Source organism: Astyanax mexicanus, chromosome 19, assembly GCF_023375975.1.
Source record: "Astyanax mexicanus isolate ESR-SI-001 chromosome 19, AstMex3_surface, whole genome shotgun sequence".
NCBI classification, from domain to species: domain Eukaryota; kingdom Metazoa; phylum Chordata; class Actinopteri; order Characiformes; family Acestrorhamphidae; genus Astyanax; species Astyanax mexicanus.
The window spans coordinates 43,469,274-43,492,076 of NC_064426.1; the positions used below are offsets into that span (position 1 = coordinate 43,469,274).

General features: G+C 37.2%; 1 protein-coding gene across 1 annotated transcript; it reads left to right on the forward strand.

The window, feature by feature from the left end:
• Positions 1-9,708: 9,708 nt before the first annotated feature.
• Positions 9,709-21,912, forward strand: timp2b (TIMP metallopeptidase inhibitor 2b). Its single transcript, XM_022671440.2, has 5 exons — positions 9,709-10,087; positions 17,585-17,685; positions 18,204-18,306; positions 19,235-19,359; positions 20,698-21,912. The coding sequence occupies exons 1-5, from the start codon at positions 9,958-9,960 to the stop codon at positions 20,893-20,895; spliced, it is 657 nt and encodes a 218-aa protein (XP_022527161.2). The 5' UTR covers positions 9,709-9,957; the 3' UTR covers positions 20,896-21,912.
• The last annotated feature ends 891 nt before the right edge of the window (positions 21,913-22,803 follow it).

Genomic DNA, 22,803 nt, shown 5'->3' on the forward strand with positions numbered 1-22,803 from the left:
TTGCTCTAAAAAAAAAAAGGAAAAATAATAAAAAGTAAGGGAAAATGCATGATCAAACTATGAGTATTGTAAGTTATGGGTTTTAACATGTTTTTAACTATATTTCTCTCTTAACCAGAAACAGAACGTCATTTTCCACATGACCCAAAACAGTGTTTTCTGATGGTCTGATTACTCCTATTATAAATAACTATAATTATCTCATATTACTGTTAGACACACAGTTAATGTGGGGGGCGTTTGGTGTTATTGGTTGGGAAACAGCAGACGCCAGGCTGGTGTGTCATCACTGAGGGAGATGAATCAGGAGGTATGATACTGATTCTGCACCTCTCTGATCATAAAATCATATTTATCTCTATTTAATATTAATTGTATAATGTATAACAGTTATTATGATATGAATGATATGTGCATGTGTAAATATATATACTGTATATATTTATATATGTAATGTAAACAGTGTCAGAGAGTAAACAGGGCTTATATATGTTATATGTGTGAGATTGGTTTGCCCTCTACTGGAACAAAACACAACTGCATCCCTCTAAAGTCTGGAATTCTCACTATCGTGTGGAATTTTCTCAGAATGTGGAAAATATGGAGAATTCAGTAACAGGCTACTCCTCACAAACTACTGTTAGAGTAGGATTTCCCGTCTAAGATACACCATGAGGCTTTCCCGTACGAGGAAGGGATCCCCATTATCTTATTCTTATTTTAGTTGGCTTGTGAAATCCTTTCTATTATATTTAAAAATATAATAAACAAAAAAATACATTTATTGTAAAGAAAGGTGAGCTAATGTTAACCCATTTGGCTGGAATAACCTCCATTAATTGTATTTTCTTTAACCATCTACCTCAATATCTCTGAAATCAGCTGAGAGATAGTTTTCCCACTCCTCCATGCAGAATTCTCTCAGCTGTTTGATGGTTGAACGGTTTCAAATCACCCCACAACACATCAATAAGATCTCTGACATACAGCTCTGATTTATCTGATTTTGCTATTTATAGGTTTATGATTGAGTAAAATGAACATTGTTGTTTTATTCTATAAACTACAGACAACATTTCTCCCAAATTCCAAATAAAAATATTCTCATTTAGAGCATTTATTTACAGAAATTAGAAATTGTCGAAATAATGGAAAATATGCAGAGCTTTCAGACCTCTGTAAAGAAAGTAAGTTCATATTTATAAAGAGTTTTAAGAGTTCAGAAACCAATATTTGTTGGAATAACCCTGGTGGTTTTTAATCACAGTTTTTTTCATGCATCTTGGCATCATGTTCTCCTCCACCAGTCTTACACACTGCTTTTGGATAACTTTATGCTGCTTCACTCCTGGTGCAAAACTTCAAGCAGTTCAGTTTGGTTTGATGATCAGCTTGTGATCATCCATCTTCCTTTTGATTATATTCCAACCCTTCAACCGTTTGTGACAGCTGAGAGAATTCTGCATGGAGGAGTGGGAAAAGTCTCTCCAAAATCTCTTAATCAATGCCAGAGATGGTAGATGGTAGTTAAAGGAAATATTCAATCGAGGTTATTCCAGACAAAGGGGGGTAGGTAACACTAGCTCACTTTTTCTTTACAATAAATTGAATACGTTTAAAATCAGAAAGGATTTCACAAAGCCAAACACTGAATTTAGATATACTGTAAGTGCCGAATTAATGAATTAGGAGTGTGTTGTGTAGATTTTGCAGGGGTTGTGCATTGTTGTGCAAGTTAGAAATGTCTGAAATGCGTATGTATACATATATATACATATACACACGCGCAGAAGTGATTCAATATCTGTTAGTAACGGCAGAGCGAGTTTCACAATTACTGACGCACTTATTAAGGTCAATCATTCAGTCTGGCCCTTACACAATAACACCGTGCCATCTCTGACCACACATGCCCTCCAGCTCTCTCAGGTTTCATCACACTCTAAGAAATATAAGTACAGATTTGTACTTAAAAGAGTACAAAGCTTGTCGCTGGGGCTGTACCTTATATTGAGGCACAAAAAAGTACCTTTCAGTGAAAGTCCTTTTTTGTACCCATGGTTTTTGTGGCAGTAAAGATCATAAAGATTATAAACATTATCATCAACTAAATATGGCTCAAAAACTTGATGATCCAAAATTGTCTGGCTTTCAAATAAAAAATGTGCAATTTAAATATATCTTGTTTATTAGTACAGTGATGCAGAATACTGAATGTACCCTTTGGCTGGTTAAATGGTACAAATTTGTACTTATTGCTGTTAGAAATGACTTTGTACTTCAGAGGGAACAAATCTGACCCCGTAAAGACCAATATTGTACCTTTGAGGGTACAATTATAAAGAGTGTACCTTCGAGTACAAAAAAGTACTCATATCGTACCTCTGTTTTTTAGAGTGCAGGGACTCAACTACAATAGAGCTTTTACTGCGGCTGTGTTCAGACCTGAGGCGAGAGACGGTGAGAGACAGTGAGAGACGGTGATCCGGCTGCGGACAGTGACTGAGGCCGGTGGAATGCCCCCTGTTCTACTAATAAGGCCGAGGAGAGATGAATAAGATGAATAAGATGGGAATAAAGCTGCAGAGTGAAAATGAAACTGTGTTTACACTGCGGTTTATCATCTGTTTTGGTTGTTTGTGAGACAGGATTGACCGTGTCCTGTTCACGCCCCGGCATGTTTGATGTCTCACGCGATTGTAAAGTGCCAGGCCTCTAATCAACAGCACCGCTCACCCTCAGCTTGCTCAACAGCGTGCTCTCCATCATGGAGAAAGCTCAGGCCGCCGCTCTGATTGGATGAGGTAACCGCGTTTCTTCATACCGGTCAGAGCCAGTGTGTATTACTTTCACCGTACTGTAATGTTATTGTCTCAGTGAAGTGATGGAGCTGCGAGTAACACCGTGACTCAGACACATGTAACCCAGACGGGCCTTTCGCTTCGGGCTAAACTGTTTCCAGTTAAAACCAGAAGCGGCGTTTTAATTATTTTACCATACATTCTACTAAAAACTAAAATTACCCAATACAGCGTGACTCCAGCAGGAAATGTCCACTTAAAAAGAAACTGGAAGAAAGGAAATGCAAAGGGAAATACCTCAAATCCCAAAAAAGTGAGTTTTATTCCATTGCAGACAGAATTAACCTAGAATATCATTGCTGTGCAATGAAAAACAAGTATCTCCAAGTATCTCCAAAACTCCAAAACAGCAACTTTACAGGAAAAAGAAAAAACTTCTAAACTTTCAATGGAAGTCAATGTAAAAAGAGTTACTTTCAGGTCATTTTGGAGAATTTTTATTGGTTCGTTTATTAACAACTGTCACGTCTTGGCCTCGTCTCGTGTCTCTGTGTGCATTCCCCACGTGACCTGTGCTCCCCTGTGTCTCCCGTCTCAGTACTTTTCCACATGTGTTTCTAATTTGTAGCTCCGCCCCTCGTTACCTGTTTCCCCAGGTGTTCATTGTTTCATGTTTAGTATTAATAGTACTTGTTAGTCTACGTTTGCTGTCGGTCTTTGCACCTTCCCCCGTTGTTTGTCTTGCCACGTTCGCTATAGTTATTTCCACGTTCTCTAGTTCTTCGTTTTGTATTTATCTCCGTTTATTCCCTGTATATTTCTAGTTTGTTTTCTTGTTTGGTTATCGGTCACGTTATTTCTAGTCACGTTTAGTTCCTGTTTGTTTCTTTGTTTATGTTGTATATATTTACGTATTTATCCCTTGTATATATTTCCTCGCCCTGTTTTGTTATTATCTGTTTCACGTTTTTTCCCTGTTTGTTTATGCACCTATTTATATCCGTTATTCCCCTGTTTGTTTATTTGTTTCTTTGTTATTTAATAAAGTCTGGTCTTACCCGCATTTACGTCCGCCTCCCGTCTGGTTCCCGCGTTACAACAACTTGTAAAGTACACAGTGTAAAGTACAGTTTGTCTGGTTAAATTATTTAGTAAACTAAAAAAAAAAAATGGAGATACTGTACGTGTTTTTATAGGACAGTGACGATATGCATATATAAATATATTTATATAATTGTCCAAATATTTTTTTTTTTAGATTGCTATGCAATCCTAAAAGAAAAGGTTACCAACTGTACAGATACAGGTAACACAGGTACAGGTATAGATATATAATTACTGATCTACACATACAGAAGTAGTGTGTAATGCATGTGTAACGCTGTAGAGGTTCCTAATGTTCCTCCTGTGATAATCCATCCCATAATAGCTCCAATATTCTCTATACACAGGAAGAGTGGAATAGTGCACCAAAGTGTTCATATGGTGTCTTTAAGACAATGGGACTAGTTTTAATGATCTATAACTCAATCTGGATGGGATTAGTTTCTCAGGGGGTTCTGGGTAATTTTATCTTTTATGGAGTTTTTTATCCTCTGTGATTTTATTCCCGTCCAGAACGATCATGTAGGTGTTTTTCTCAGACGTCCTCTGAGAAAATTACAGGCTGAATTATCTACTGTTTTTCTCTGAACTCCGTGCTCCTCCGGTAATTTTAGTCCCGTCCGGACGCACATCTCTGAGTTTCGTCTCCTCGCCTTTAATAAAATAGATATTTGTCCACTGCCGCGCATCGTAATTACACTTTGGGCGCGCCACGGTTTCCATGGAGATCCACATTAAAAACACAACAGTGAGTGGAAATGGAGGAGCTACTGAACAGCGTGATGTCATGTGACTGAGAAAAACTAAAACCTAAAAACTCACTGGTCAGTTGCAGTCCGGATGCAGGAGTTTTATCACTAAGTAGAAGTGTGAAATATTTTACACAGACGTCTCCCTGAGAAACTAATCCCGTCCAGGAAGGGCTAAAGGTATCGTGAGGATGTGTACAAATTCTTTAAATTAATAATGGGTGTGTTTTGAATGTAACGTGAAATAATAAACCAATCAGAGTGTCTCTTGCTCATCATTCTCTTTAAGAGTAGATCAGGTGAGCTCTGACTTTGGTGGATTGCTATTGTAACGGTGCAGCTACCTGGACGTGTTCAACAAACTCTTCTCAGCAGAGGAAACTGAGCTGCTGGTTGACGCTGTGAAGGAGCTCCAGCAGCTCATTTACGGGAACAGCAATGTTATTTTATTTACTATTCTGTTTATTGTTGATGTAAAAGTTGGGTTTGTGCTGCTGTGTGTTCATGTGTGTGTAATAAGTGATGTTCACAAGCCATCAAACCAAACTGAACTGCTTGAATTTTTACACCAGGAGTAAAGCAGCATAAAGTTATCCCAAAGCAGTGTGTAAGACTGGTGGAGGAGGAGAACATAATGACAACATGCATAAAAAAAACTGTGATTAAAAACCAGGATTATTCCACCAAATATTGATTATTTCTGAACTCTTAAAACTTTATGAATATGAACTTGTTGTTTTCTTTGTATTATTTGAGGTCTGAAAGCTCTGCATCTTTTTTGTTATTTCAGTCATTTCTCATTTTCTGTAAATAAATGCTCTAAATGAGAATATTTTTATTTGGAATTTGGGAGAAATGTTGTCTGTAGTTTATAGAATAAAACAACAACGTTCATTTTACTCAAACATAAACCTATAAATAGCAAAATCAGAGAAACTGATTCAGAAACTGAAGAGCTCTCTTCATTTTTACAGAGCTGTATCAGATATGCTGTTCATACTGTATGTAGTCATATGAAAGGCCCAGTTTTTCCAGTTTGCAGAACAGGGTAAGGAGTTCTTGCTGTCGTCACTGGTAGTTTAGGAGTGGGCGACTGCAGAATCATCCTAGTTCCACCTGTCAGCCACTAAACCAGAGTTCCTACGGGTTTATTGGAGTTATCATTTCCAGTATTCTCCGAGTGGTACGCCTCTGCGTCATGTGAATGTGAGTTATGAACAATTTTCATTGACCCCTGTAATTTCCTGCGCTCGGTCTGCAGCTTGGTTTTCTTCACGTTTTCGCCCCCAGGTTCACCCAAACCCACTGCCGTCACGACCCCGGATTCCTCAGACCTTCCTCTGCCAGGAACTCTCCTCACTCTCCAAACATCCTCACCAGATTTCTGTAGGTGTGTACAGTCAGGGGGCCTGCAGGATAAGAATTACATCACTCCTGATAAACTCAACTGGAAAACTGGAGAAAGTCTGGCCCTGTTTCTCCTGTAAACGTCTGAAATCACAGAAAAGAGAAATGTCTTTAAAATACATTGGTCAGTTTTATAGTCTTGATGAAACCATCAAACAGTGACAAAACATCCATAAAACTATAACTGAGTAATTGTTAAACAACAAAAGCCTCAGTTCCTCCCAATCCTCAGAAAACTCCAGAAAAAAGCTTAATGAATCATTAGGGCTGTGTTTTAATTGCATACTACATGCTAATGCTGCATTGACGTACTTGTTGGGCGGAACATTTCTATGAGAGGAAAACCGTCCACCCAACTTGGTCAAGAAGAGACTTTAGTGAATCAGTTTCTGAATCAGTTTCTCTGATTTTACAGAAAATGAGAAATGACTGAAATAACAAAAAAGATGCAGAGCTTTCAGACCTCAAATAATGCAAAGAAAACAAGTTCATATTCATAAAGTTTTAGGAGTTCAGAAATTATTCTAATATTTGGTGAAATAATTCTGATTTTTAATCACAGTTGTTTTCATGCATCTTAGCATCATGTTCTCCTCCACCAGTCTTACACACTGCTTTTGGATAACTTTATGCTGCAGGACAAATTTTAATATCCCTGTTTGGTGCACATTTGTCCCAAAATGAAATAAAATATGCAACAGGTCTAACAACGTCATGCAGTGAATCAGCCAGATAACAGCAGATCATCTTCAGTGACGAGTCTTGCTGGTGTCACTGTGATCAGCATCAGGATGATTAACGAGATCCTGCAGCCAGTGACTCTAGCTTACTGAACACTGAACACTCCGGTCTCTATTAGAAACCTCTACAACTAAATACTGAGGCTAACTCCTCAGTAGCATTGGGGAGTGAGGCTGACAGCCAGTGGCCAAGGTGGTAGCGATGGTAATGGTGTGGTGGTTAGCATCGCTACCACACTGCTAGCATCACCACCACACCATTAGCATCACTACCTCACCATTAGCCTTAACACCACACCGCTAGCATCGCCACCATGTCGTTACCATCTCTACCTCAGTGTTAGCATCCCTACCACACTGCTAGCATCGCCACCAGGCCATTATCAACTTTACCACACTGTTAGCCTCACCACCACACCATTACCATTTTTACCACACCATTAGCCTCGCAACCACACTGCTAGCATCATCACCACACCATTACCATCTCTACCACACCATTAGCCTCACCACCACACCATTACCATCTCTACCACACCATTAGCCTCACCACCACACCATTACCATCTCTACCACAACATTAGCCTCACGACTACACCGCTAGCATCGTCACCACACAGTTAGCCTCACCACCATACTGTTAACATCACCACCACACCATTACATCTCTAACACATCTTTAGCATCAACACCACACTGTTAGCATCACCACCACATTCATTCTAATGGTGTGGTGGTGATGCTAACAGTGCTATAGCAAACTTAACAGTGGATACAATGATGCTAGATGTGGTTGATAACAATGGTAATACCACAGTTGCCATACTGACCAAAGCCAGTGAGTAGCACAGCAGCAATGCTAATAATGTGGCTCCTTGTTAACAGCAATGCTAATGCCAATGTAACAGAAATGCTGTTAACATTGCAGTGTTGATGCTGTTAAACTGCAGGGTCTCTGTTCCTTTAGGCTATTACTTCAAATAAATATACAAACTAAACAACACAACATTACCCAACATAGCGCTAACGCTAACGCTCAGCGTAAAAACCCGTCAGCGCACAAACTCTACGCATTTCAACACATTTCATCAGCTCATCCGTCACTCTGAGAAATGCCTGGTCTTTCCCAACAAGCTCAACAATATTATATTAAATATATAAAACAGCGGGTTCACCCTCAGGTAAAGGTTTTCTGTAGTAAAAACATTTTTTACACAACACTGCGTCTGTTACTGACAGCTCATACACAACTACTGCAACAGGAAGTGTCTCAATATCACCGAATTTCACACGACAAACTCAAACGACCTCATGATACTGACCTTACTGAGAGTTCCTACAGAGGACAAGCACCTAATATCCCCAATATCATATTATATATTCTACTCATTCTTCAACTTTAATTTTTATAATGGTGTGTACAACATAATTACATACTGTATTTAATATATATATATATATATATATATATATATATATATATATATATATATATATATATATATATATATTTATATATATATATATATATATATTTTTTTTTTTTTCTTTTCTTATTTTATCTATATATCTATTTTAGCAACAGCTCTTGGGTGTAAACTGGTTCCACCTCATGTACCACATGTGATGTGAATGACAATAAAATCTCCTTGAATATTTGTCTATATTTCATGCTATGCAGAAAATAAATTTATTTAACAAAAACATTTTTTATGTATTGCAATGTATGAAATGAGCACAAAAGAAAAATGTGTTTTTCTAGAATGTACTGCAACTTTGAAATACTGAAATACATTTTGAAATAAAACAACATATTTTAAAATGTATTTGAAAGATTTTTCACATGTAAAAAAAAATACAAACCTACGTATAATTAATTGCATGTACCCCATGAAAAACAAGTATCTACATTTTTGTCCATTTTTTATTTAAATACATATTCTAAACATACAAACTGTCTAATAGACCAATAGGAGATCTAAAAAAATGACCTGAAATAAACTCTTTTTACATTGACTTCTTTTGAAAGTTAAGAAGATTTTATCTCTCTAGTTTTTACTGTTTTGGAGATACGTGATTTTAATTGAACTGCAACTGCATATGTTTAACATTTTATATATAAAAAAAACATTTTGAAATCGTACAACATTTCTCCCAAATTTCAAATAAAAATATTCTCATTTAGAGCATTTATTTGCAGAAAATGAGAAATGACTGAAATAACAAAAAAGATGCAGAGCTTTCAGACCTCAAATAATGCAAAGAAAACAAGTTCATATTCATAAAGTTTTGGTGGAATAATCCTGGTTTTTAATCACAGTTTTTTTTTTCATGCATCTTGGCATCATGTTCTCCTCCACCAGTCTTACACACTGCTTTTGGATAACTTTATGCTGCTTTACTCCTGGTGCAAAAATTCAAGCAGTTCAGTTTGGTGGTTTGATGGCTTGTGATCATCCATCTTCCTCTTGATTATATTCCAGAGGTTTTTAATTTGGTAAAATCATCGTGTGCGTGTTTTCTGTGTGGGATTTTTATTATAAAAGTGTTGTTTATTTAATATTTATAGTTCACAAGTGGAACTGGGGGTATTTAGGACACGCCCAGTGTGGGAAATGATAATTACGGGGGCCGGATGCAGTCATCCGCCACATGGTGTGATTTACGGATTAATTATCCCCATTATTATAAGAATAAAGTGTGTTTATATAAACTAATGCGCTCAGATTCCCGCAAATCAGTGGGCGGGGCTTACTGCGCACGATCTGAGCTTCGTGCAGCTCCTCGCGGCCACGCCCACCCGTGTGCATGAGCAGGAGCCTGATTGGATGAGCGGGGTCAGTATGCAGATATGGTCAGGCGGGGGCGGGGCTTGGAGCTCCGCGCTGGTAATAAAGCGCAGCTGTCGGGGAGCGGAGAGTCAGATTCACTGATTCACTGATTCACTGATTCGAGGAATCGGCTCGTTTTCAGTGCGTTGTGCTGATCTCAGGACTGGGGGAAGTTTGTTTTGGGTCGATTAGACTCCGTAGACGAGCTTTTAGCCAGATAATTACCGTCTTAATCGGGCTGTAGTGTGTTTTAACTCTTATCTTAATTTATTTGAGTTGATTTGCTGCAGTTGTTTAGAGTTTATAGCGTTTTAAAGCAGATAAAATGCTCAGTAAATGTGTTTTCTCGGCCCCGCTGCTGCTGGCGCTGCTGGTCTGGAGGCTGGGTGAAGTCGCTGAAGCCTGCAGCTGCTCTCCAACACATCCCCAGCAGGCTTACTGCACCACGGATATCGGTAAGACCCTTTAAAATACCTTCAAACACCACATATCTATCGATATATTGGGTAGTTTGTGCGTTTGTTCCGTTTTCTGGGAGACTAACGCCTGTCTAAACCCTGCCTACACCATCTTCCGCCTGTCTAGACAGTTCACTACCCATATATACAACTCTGGAAAAAAATAAAAGTGCACTTATATACATTTTTTTTTACCAAATTGAAAACCTCTGGAATATAATCATGAGGAAGATGGATGATCACAAGCCATCAAACCACCAAACTGAACTGCTTGATTTTTTGCACCAGGAGTAAAGCAGCATAAAGTTATCCAAAAGCAGTGTGTAAGACTGGCGGAGGAGAACATGATGCCAAGATGCATGAAAAAAACTGTGATTAAAAACCAGGATTATTCCAATAAATACTGATTTCTGAACTCTTAAAACTTTATGGTATTTCAGACATTTCTCAGTTTCTGCAAATAATAATAATTAAATGCTCTAAATGAGAATATTTTTATTTGTAATTTGGGAGAAGTGTTGTCCATAGTTTATAGAATAAACTCAAACATAAACCTATAAATAGCAAAATCAGAAAAACTGATTCAGAAACTGAAGTGCTCTCTTATTTTTTTCCAGAGCTCTAAATATAAACATACAGTACCAGTGAAAAGTTTGGGCACACCTTAAATTCAGGGTTTTTCGTTATTTTAAAATGTTCTGCATTGTAGATTAATACTCAATTCATGAAGAATCTATGAAAAAAATGTTAATTATTTAGTAAACAAAAAGTTTTAAACATTTTCTCAGTCAGTTTTATGAGGTAGACTCTCCTGGAATTCAGGCTTTCAGTTAACAGCTGTGCTGAACTCATCAAGAGTTAATTACTTGAATTTCTTGTCTCTTAATAAAGTGTTTGAGAGCATCAGTTAAAGTAAAGTAGTGAAGAGGTAGAGTTACAGGTATACAGTGAATAGTGGATATTTGAGTAATGTTCTAATCCAGATTATGAGAAGAAAGAACTACTCAAATAAATACTAAGTAAAAAAAGTACTTTAGGAAAAAGTACCCTCAGGTGCAGTCGCAATAAAAGAAAAGACAATCAAAAACATTATGATGATGGAACTGGCACTCATCAGGACCGCCACACGTAAGCAAGAGTTTCAGTTACCAGTTTAACACTTTTATGTTACTACATGATTCCTTATAGTCTGGATCACTTTACTAATGATTTAATATGTATGAAAAACAAAATAAATTAAAAAAAAAACATTGAATCTAAAGGTGTTTATAAACTTTTGACTGATACTGTGTGTTTGTGTAAATATACACACAGTACCAGTCAAAAGTTTATACACACACCTCTTTTAATGATGTTTACATTATAAATTTAATATTTAATACTATATTAAAGCTATACAGAACACATGCAGTTAACCAACTAACACTTTTTTTTTACTGTTAACTACATAATTCCATATGTGTCCCTTAATAGTTTTCATATATTTAATATTAATCTACGAATGTAGAAAATAAAAAGTTAAGGTCCAGAGGATTTGCAGCTTTTATGACTTACTGTATCTTTATAATCATTATTAAAACCAAACCAACAATGTTTTTTTTTTTTTTTTCGGTAATATCTATGTAATATTTTAATGTACCTTCCATTACATTATTACTGACTGGAAATCCAGTCTAGATCTGTTCCAGTAAACTTTAACAGAGAAAAACTGTAATAATATATCTGAAATAAAGCCTGAGTTCAGAGGAGAAGTGGAAAATGCCCAGAATAATGGTTAATTTCATTGCCCATATTATTATGAATAGAGGAAAAGAGGAATATATATATAAATATCCAGACTATAGATGATCTAAAGCTGTTGATGTCAGTACGCCCATGTAGATGATGATGATTACGACGACAGGATGTGGTAAAGTTTATTTTAAGTGTGCTAATGCACTAAATGCACAGTATACAAGTTAACACACACACACACAGACATTTAAAGCAATTCAGATTGGAGTAAATGTCAATATTCAGCCTCTTAAATTCTGTAGTGTTCAATGCATGAAAGTTTAAAGACACTGTACCACTCCCAACCTCCATTAAAGAGGCCAGCCATTAAGGTTCGTCATTCCTGCAGTCTGCAAAATATGAACCTTCAGGAATCATGAAGAGATTGAGTCTTAAATGTCTTGAAATGGTCCTGGTGAAGTATTCCAGACACTGTTGCCTATCCTCAGTTGTGAATAAGTGATGAAGTGATGAAATGATAAAGAAGCGGATATTTAAGACCATATAAGGCTGATGGAGCGCGAACATTACATTACATTACATTACATTTGGCAGACGCTTTTGTCCAAAGCGACTTACAATAATGAAGTACAAAAGTAATAGGAATTAAGATAACCCATTTTTAAATAGGGCTAAGAGGAGGTCAAAGGGAAATAAAGGGATAGAGAAGTGAAGGAGGGGCATCTTGTTGGACGTTAAATTAAAGCACCTTCCAGGCTTCAGGAGGTGGGCGGTTGCGCTGCATTGCAGAGTCATTGCGTTTCTTATTGTGTTTGAAGGTCGGTTGGTGGAAAAGCTCCTCGTCATTGTCTTTGGCCAGACCCTCGGCTTATTACAGTTCCAGAGATGAGAAAGCATTGCTACATCCGACCGGTCCACTGCCCAGCGTCTGGCCGTGCCACATTATGTGGTTTTCCAGTGACTGTTCTGATGCCATGTAGGGTTGTGGGATTTGTTGAAGGGGTCTACCACATGGACCAGACGCCGTTTACCCACCTACACTCCGTCTGCTTTAGTCACCGTGACCGAGCAGTTTCCGTCATTTAATCTGATCTGTGGGTCTCGCTGACCCGGACCGCTGATATTTGGAATAGTCACCATTACTTTAGTGGTTTCCTGGGTGGAGAAGACAATCTGTGGAATTTTGGGACTTTTCCCAGGTTAGAGTTAAACTTAGAATTAGTCATGTGTGATGATACAATAATACGTCTTTGGCCAATGATGTGAATAGTGAGAAACATTCAACCATTAGAAGCATTTCAAACATTTGATTTGATGAATCATTTTCAGGTCTTTTTATAAGTTCCATAGTTTCTAAGAGCAGATCAAGTTTAAAAACCAAGTGCCTGAAACAACTTTACTACATTCTGTCATCATTGTCTACTTAAGTGTTCTTTAACTATATTTCACACAAATATTTGTGGACTACATACTGTATATTAAGAAAAATAATTGTGATAAACAACAATTTAAATCATATATTATTTTAAGTCGTACCATTAAATAAATGTCCATTTAATACCACTGATATAATGATAATTGAATATCATACAAAGCAATTCTACCCTTTTTAATCCAACACATTTGTAATTAATCATAGATTGGGGAAATATACACTGATTGGGCATTTAGCATGACTGAATAAAATACAGTTCACTGTTATATATGTGAACAAACACACAAATTAACACAGTAGATTTACATTTAGATGTACGATTACAATATTTTTTGGTTAGCCAGGGTGATATTAGCTATAGCGTTGCGTCCTACGTAGCTTGTTTTAACACAGTAAACAAGCACACTACAGTCTGATTATACTCACCTCTGAATGGCAAAAGAGCTAGCGCTTAGCGCAGTTAGGGGCTAATGCTAATACTGCTCCAGTCTTAGTGCTGGAGAACTAAACTGAAACTCCTGTATAACTCTGTACTTCAGTGGAGTGTCTTTACTGCTCCTTAATACCTGACTGATAGAATTCATACATAAGGAGCACCGGATTATAAGGAGCTCTGATGATCATCGTTGGTGTGTTTTCAGTTCAGCAAGTTGTTTTTCCAGGTGTTTTTCCTGCCAGAATGCGTCCCTGTTTTACATATAATGATATTCTGGATCATTGACTTCTGTTACAAATCTGATAAAATTCTTGTATTTTTTAATAAATCAGTTAGGGGTGTGCCATATCATATTGTATGCAATAATACAATTTAATTTTATTCTTTAAATATTTTTATTTAATTCAGTGTTTTGTCATATCGCCAAGAGAATCATTATCGCAAAAAAATCATAGAATTTTGGGATATTATTTTAGGGCCATTTATTTTCGCCCACTCTAAATGTTTAATGATTGTGTCCAGTGGTGATGATGGTGTTACATCTACAGACCACTGCATCCATTCTTTAGCTTCTGTGGGACATGGTAAATGTCATGGCACATGATCCAATCCCATGTTTCCCCATGTCTTATGTATATATTTGGTGTGTCTGCAGAATAGCTACACCTTCAATACTTATGTTTTCCAAGGTACAGCCAATAAATGAGCATCCTACATGATCTGTAGGAGTCTGGAGAAGTGTAACATCTCACTTTCCTAAACCAAATTCTTCGTAAGTCTTTGTAAATCAGTCAAACGTAAAATGTGGTCTCTGCGTTTGCTTTCTGGAATTCCCAGCTATGTTTGACCCAGTTTGTAACTGTAGCCCCAGTGTTGCTGCTCCGGTCCCCGTCCTCCCCCTCACCTCGGGCTGGGAACAGCAGATGCTCTGTGCCCCTGAGCTCCACCTCCGAATGGAATGAGCGAGGGGAAAGTCCGGGCCGGGATTGACCCGGGATGAAACATTGCAGCCCTGTGTGGGTTTAGTCGCTGATCAGAGCGCCGGGCCGGACTTCAGGAGCCGGGGATCCTGCGGGCGTAGCTGGAATCCCACGCATTTATTTATATATGTGTGTGGCCCAGAGAAAAGACGCTCTGTGTTTGGGAAGGGTCTGTATGGACTCTGGAACACTTTCAGACACATGAAGGAAAGTGTTAGAAGACCAGAGAAGATCACTGAGAGATTGAGGCAATAGATATGTTTGCTGATACCTAGAGCTGTGTCTGTGACTGTGTTCTACAGCCGACTATAATTGAGACTTTGGTAGTCGACTATTCTGATTTATTATTTTTTCAATTAGTCGATTAGTCATTGATTATTTTTGCCATAATCTCCATCTCAAAAAACGATAGAAACCATTTAAATGGCTAGATGTTGTTAAAACATGTAAATTACTAATATTTAGTAAGTAAATATGTAATATGTTGTGGCAATGTCGATTATATCGATTAGCGCTGCACAAAATATCATTTAAGCATCGTCATGGCGAAGTTTGCATGCACAATATTCACATCACAGGACGTGTGATGTCACTTAAGGCAATTAAATCAATCAAACACGTCATGTTGCAATGTTTTGATTCTTGACACAAGAAGTAGATACACAGCGCTGTCTCTGTGTCTGTGTGAGAGACAGGCTACTGCTGCCTGAGAAGCGCGATGAGGAGGGTTGTAACCACATGTGGTTGCATGAGGTAACTGCATGGCCTCCATCCACATGGTTGGGCAAACTTATTTTTGCTCTTATTTACCTTTTAAAAAGCCATTTAATTGCCTGATTTAAAGGGTTCATTACTGTTGTTTTGCTGTTTTCTCGGGTTTTGAGAGCTCAGCGCTGACTCAGCTTTTGATTGGTCCGGATGCAAGACTGTAGAGTGCGGGTGGGGGCGGGGCTGGTGATGCCATGGGCCCTGCTTTGTTTAATATTGGGATATATATATCGTCAAAAAAAGACTATATATATTGCGATGTCATTTTTTTCCAATATCGTGCAGCATGAATATTGACTAATCATTGCAATCCTAGTTGATAGTGTAAAACCTACTGGCAAAAATCATATTATAGCTCTTATTAAAATACAAATAAAAGCAAAATTAAACACATTCTTGCTTCTAATGTTGTCCTGATCTTGTTGTTGGGTTCACGCTCACAGGAAAGAAAGATGAAAAAAAACAGGAATGGTATTTCCTAGTTTCCCCTCTTTAATAAAACGTGAAAAGAGTAAAAGCTGGAGGTTTTTCTCATCGCCGGCCAGACTGTGATCTGTGGAGTGCAGGGCCGGACAGGAAGGAGGCTGCAGGGAGGGACTGGTATGTTTGTGTCAACAGCTCTCCTGGGAGGACTGGGCTGGAGATCTGAGGTCTGAGCGAGTGGAGAACGCTGCCGTGAGACTTCAGGCTGAGATCTTTACTCCAGACGCAGCACATTCCTCCCGCCGCTCCACCGCTAATCAAACACTCATGTCTTTCCGAATACGCAGAGTTTCAGCACCTGCAGGGTTTAATCCCTCAGAGCTCAGCGGAAGGTGCCAGCGCTAAAAGTGCCCTGGAAGGGAAAACGGTATTTACCTTGGCGTAGCTGAATAACGAGCGTGCGGTCGGTCCTCTGCTTCAAAAGCGTATCCTGAACTCGCAAAAACAACTGAACAATGGGACAATTACAAAGCTTTCCTTTAAAATCCTCTACTCTTTTGTTATTGTCTTTACTTGTTTACCCAGAAAAGGACATGGTGCTGTACTGTTTGTGTTTCATAGACTCTTTAAAAGCTGTTACCATTTTTATTTCATTAATAGCTGAAATGTGTTCCTCTAAAGTCAGCCCAATCAGCTCTCCCTTCTGCCCTGCCCCCCTAAACCCATACATCACTCCGTGCCCCTCCCAAACGGCTCCTACTATTTTTTTTTTAGCATCAAATTTGTACTGAGGATGGAGTCAGCTAAAATGAGGTAGTTGGTATCTTTTACTTTTTTTGTTATTGTGTTGATTTATTAACTCAAAAGACTGAAAGAGGACATGGTGCTGTATTGTATGTGGGCGAAAGACCCTTTAAAAGCTGTGTTTAAGAGCCACTAAACAATAAACCATATTTTTTACATTAATAGCTGAAATGTGTTCCTTTAAAGTAATGAAACATATCAGTACTGCCTAAAACTTTAATAAACCTTTTCCTAATCTTTTTATTGCGGTCATTTTTGCCTCTGCAGCAGTCAATAATGCCACCCCCCCTGGTGGCGCCAAACATCTTGTCTCATCGCTATAAACGGCACACTGCTCAGCCCAATATGCTCTCCCTTCTGCCCCACCCCTAAACCCATACATCACCTGGTGCCCCTCCCAACCTATTCCTTCCATTTTTTTTGCATTTTTCAAATTTGAGCGGAGGGTGAAGTCATCTAAAATCAGCTTAAAGATCATAAATCTGAACAATGTTCAAGTTTCTAGACCCGTTATTGGTGTGAAGATGCCAGCACTAAATTTACAAAACAGGGCTGTACAATTCCAGACATTTCCTTCTTCTACTTTTTTGTTATTCCCTTGAAGTATTTAACCATAAGGTGACATGTGCTGTGCTGTATATGTGTGACAGACCCTTTAGAAACTGTATTAATTTCCTTACAACATTCTTTCCTTCCAAAATACCAAAATGTGTAAATGGTCGACATACCAGCTCATCTGCGTTAATTGGCTGTCCTCGCTGGTCCACTTTGCAGATATCAGAACATTTTGGGAGCTTCACATAAAGAAAATTTCAATTTTATTTTAAATAAATTCTAAAGCCGTCTGACCGTAATATAAAACTGATATTAATATATTTGCTCTTCTTCTCTTTTTTCCATTTTTCTCTCTACAGCTATCAGAGCTAAAGTGATTGGACAGAAAGAAGTTGTCGCTGGAAATGACAACTATGGCAACCCAATCAGGAAGATCCAGTATGACATTAAACAGATGAAGGTATGATGAGTTTTTAATTTGTTCCTTCTCATAATATTAACTTTGGCCTAGCTCTCTCTTTAAAGAGCAGTGGACCTGTAGTCATTGAGACATTGACATGGAATTAAAATACCAAAAAAATGCTTAAAAATTCCAAACTGATAAAACGCAAATTGAATTTAAACCACTGTTTTAAAACAAAGTCAACATACCAGCTCATCCACTGAAATACAATGAGTAAAATAAATAGATATGATGAAGAGATTAAAGAGAGCAGAAGTAGACAAGAAGCAGAGAAACAGAAAGAGTGGACATTTTTCAGAGCTATTTTATTTCTATCCCTGTTATTAATGCAGCAAAATAAATCATACTTCATGTAAAAAAAGACCTGAGTACATTTAATTTACTTAAAAGTTAAAAGCATATTATACTAAATACTCATAACTAATTACAGTACTAATTGTTGTTTTACTGTTGAATTTACATCTGCATTACTTTACCACTGATACTCATATAAACCATGTCGTATCATCTAACAGATGTTTAAAGGTCCTCAGCAGGAGATTAAAGCCATCTTCACTGCTCCCATCTCTCCTGTGTGTGGGGTGAGCCTGGAGCGCGAGAAGGAATACCTGATCACAGGTACAGTAACACCTCCAGATACAGCTAAAAGAGCATGAAAGTGATGATATCTCTGCTTTGCTGATATCATCAGTCATCATTAGTCATTGCAATTGTAGGGGCGGGGCCACAGGGGCATTGGCCCCAGTTAAATCTGATTGGCCCCTGAAATGTCCTGTCACTTGTTTTGTCGATGTACAGTAAAAACGCATGTAAAAAAAAAAAACAAATTTGTAGTTAATTTTGTGCCAAACATTTTACACAGAATAACAAATATGCATTCAGAATAGCAGATTATATACATATAGAATCAAATAAAAATAAGCAAAAGCAAACACAAAAAGCAAAATTAAAATCCACAGAAAATCCACAAAAACACAAAAAATAAATAGCAGAGACTGGCAAATACTTTTCATATATACAGCTTTAATAAAAAAATTACTTTAGTTTTTGAGTCAGATGAATCAGAGAATCAGATTTGATATGTTTTTTATGATTTTATAATATATACATAGTTTTTAGCTGTCCAAGGTGCTACCACCATGATTGTGAGGTCGCTGGTTCGAATCCTGGGCATGCAGCTTGCCATCAGCTGCCGGAGCCCCGAGAGAGCACGATTGGTCTTGCTCTCTCTGGGTGGGTACAGTACAGTAGATGGCGTTCTCTCTTTCCCCTCATCACTCCTAGGGTGATGTGGATCAGCACAAGGCTGCATCTGTGAGCTGATGTATCAGAACCGAGTCGCTGCACTGCTTTCCTCCGGGCGTTAGTGCTGTGATGCTGCTCGGCAAAAAGGTTCAAAAAGGGGTGCAGTCTGACTTCACATGTATCGGAGGAGGCGTGTGCTGGTCTTCACCCTCCTGGTGTTGGGGGATATTCAGCTGATAGTATAAAGGTGATGATATATCTGGTTTGTCTCCTCGTTGATCGTTTTCTATGTTCTGTGCAGGTAAGCTGGAGTCTGATGGCTCGGTGCACATAACTCTGTGTGATTTCATCGAGCCGTGGGTGTCCCTGACCGTCGCTCAGAAAAGAGGCTTCGAGACTCGCTACGAGACGGGCTGCGACTGCAGGGTACGTACCGGAGCATAGTGCACATCAGCGTCCTGCTCTCACTGCTCATTTAAACACCTTATTTCTGTATTTAAAGGGTTTCTACATAGGGCTTCATAATTAACCCATTAACAAACCTTGAATAATGTATTTATAAGGCAATATTTATTATATCCTGAGATATGCCCTAAGATGTTTTATGAAAGATGTGAAATTATATTAATTTAACATGTGTGAGTGATAATTATTTTATATAAAAACATTAAATAAATAAATGGTTTAAAGAAGGAAAACAAAAATGTATGATGGAGCTTTCATCATGCATGACATGTCTGCTGATTTCTGCTTAAAGATATGTTTATAAAAGCGTATTGCTACTTTTGTTTGATTGAATTGTAATGTATTGTAATTGTAATTAGTCATTACATCATTACAAGAATGAAGCAGAGGTCCCTCACCACTTTAGTTTAAGGGAATCAAATTCTTTCATGAGGCAAAAACAGGCCTAAGCACTGTTAAAAACCTCTTAGATATAATAAAGACAGATAAAATGTGTATATATATATATATATATATATATATATATATATATATATATATATATATATATATATATATAGTTTTGTAAATGTGTTGATACTTCAATACTTATTCAATACATAACCTATGTTGATACGTTGTTAACACCAGCTGCTGCTTTAAAAAAATCCTAATAATGTTAGAGGAAATGTTGCAGTATGACGTAAAATAAGTTGGTAGTTGTCCGGATTAAAAAAATCCTAATGTTTGAGGAAGTGCTGCAATATGACAAAATAAATCTGTCATTATTTAGCTTTTAAAAAATCCTACTGTTAGAGAAAACATTGAAATATATGAAATAAAATAAATCTGTCATTGTTTAACTTAAGAAATCGTAAGGTTACAGGAAACTCTGCAATATGACATAAAATTAATCGGTCATTGTTTGACTTTTAAAAAATTCTAATGTAAGAGAAAATGCTGCAATATGATGTCACAAAGCAGTTTACAGCAATGTGATCACAGATTAATTTGACATCAGTTGTAAAAAGCGCCATACAAATAAATTTGATTTGATGATTTGATTTGATAGTTTGCCTTCAAAACGTCCTAAAATTCCTAGTTAGAGGAAATACTTTTTACCATTTTTTTGTCTAAATGTTTCCGTTTACCAAATATTCGTTGTATCCTTATTTCTGATGTTATATAACACAAAATAAATCAGTCATTGTTTGGCATTTAAAATCCTAATGTTAGAGGAAACTCTGCAAATGCGATATATAATATTCTAATCTTTGTACTTTATTGTAACGTCTGTTTCTCTCATGCGTTTTCTGACAGATCGTTCGCTGTGCCTCTGTTCCCTGTGCGGTTAATGATCCAGTAGAGTGTCTATGGACGGACTGGATCACGGAGAGCACTGTGGCGGGTCCCCAGACTCAGCACTACACCTGCATAAAGAGGAACGATAACTCCTGCGCCTGGTACCGCGGCGCCGCCCCGCCCAAGACCGATTTCATGGACATCGAGGATCCGTAAACCTGCAGACAGCAGCACACTCCAGAGCTCGCTTTAGAAAGGCCTCTAAACACTGCTACGGACCCTTTAACATAATCCTGCCCTTCTTCACCTGTATTTAGTACTTTTACACCACAGTTCCTGTTACATAACACGAGATGAAAGGATATGGCAGAGGTGAAGTTCTCGGACTTTCTTAAGCACTTTGAGTCCCCAGTAGCACCTGGCTGTGACCTTACGCTGTAGAGAAAATACATTTTTAAAAAAAGCTAGTACCACTTTTAGCGTTTTTCTATTTTTTATATTTGGGAGGTAATTAAATCACAGCAAGCATGAAAAATTGCTAATAGTTATTTTATCTAATCCATGCTAAATGCTTTTAAGATGATAATGATTAGATAAATGCTCTATTCGGGAGGTGGAGTTATGTAATGTAAAGTAATGTTACTATAGGACGCCTTTAAAATTTATGACAATAATGCAATCTGGTGATATGCTAGTTTATGTATGTTGTAATATATATATACAAACATTTCTAATTTATATCTAAACATTCCATTATCTTGTTTTTTCACACAATAAAAATAGAATACCCTTTTTCCCCATTCCTATTTTTACATTTTTCTATAATTTTGTGTTTTTATTGTTAAGAGTTAAACCAGAGTTGAGGCGATTAATGTTTATAATTTCCAGTATTCCTCCAGTCTTTCAGTCCGATAATCTTCAACATTCAACATTCAAACGTCAATTGTGTGGAAAAGGTTGTGAAGCCTATGTTTAATGTAGTCATTTTGTATATCATGGTATTGTTTTTTTAGTATTTTTTATTTCTATGCTCCTGTACTGTGTTTGTTTTTCAAATGTTTGAATGTTTTTTTTTTTGTTTTTCTTTTTTTAGTATCACAAAAATAAATAAGTGTGAGATTTCCGGTGCTGGAACCACTTGGGAAGACTTTGAGAGCTAACCTGTGCATGCCTTTCATAATTCTGTATTATTCATGTTGGTTTAACAGTTTTAAATAAAGGAAAAGAAAAGCACTTAATGGAGTCTTGGGATTTTGTGTGATATACATTATATTGTTTCTTTTTTGTTAAGTTGAAACCTCTATATAGACTTTCCTTACTTTTTTATATTTAAAAATAGCAACTTTAGACTTAAATTTTACTTTACTTCATTTACATTTATAGCATTTATCTGATGATCTTATTTAGAGTGACTTACCAGGTTATTCCTATTACAGAGTTGGGCCAATTTAGTGTTAGGAGTCTTGCCCAAGGACTCTTATTGTGTGTATGTATAAACATATTTGACTAGAGTGTTTTAGAGAATATACTGGAGCATCCAAGCCTCCACTACCAGACACTGCAACAGCTTCTTCCACCAGGCAGTCAGACTCCTCAACACACAGAGACGGAACTGAACCCCCCCTCAATAAACACATTTAGACTGTACTGTGTCGGTACTGTACAATATTTCATGGTATTTTTGCAATAACAATACTCTTGGCGATACGATAAAACACTAAATAAAAAATAAAAAATGCACTACTGCAACAAAATAAAAATTTAATTTTATAATTGCAATACGATATATGACGTACCCCTAACTGAGATATAAAAAATACAAGAATTTTATCAGATTTGTAACAGAAGTCAATGATCCAGAATGCCATGATACTAATAACAATGCACTTCAAATATCTCCATATATTCAGGATTAAAGTAAAATAAATTATACTGGACAGATATAATCTGTCTGTAGTAGATACATAATGGGAAATGAGAACAGTGTGAATTTTTCTTTTGATAAAAACAGTATAAAAGTAGAGCCCTGATGTGATAATTAATTAGGGGTGGGTGATATAGTACGATATTTCAGGGTATAATATCGTTCACCATATTAAAAAATGTTGGCAATATTATTGTGTA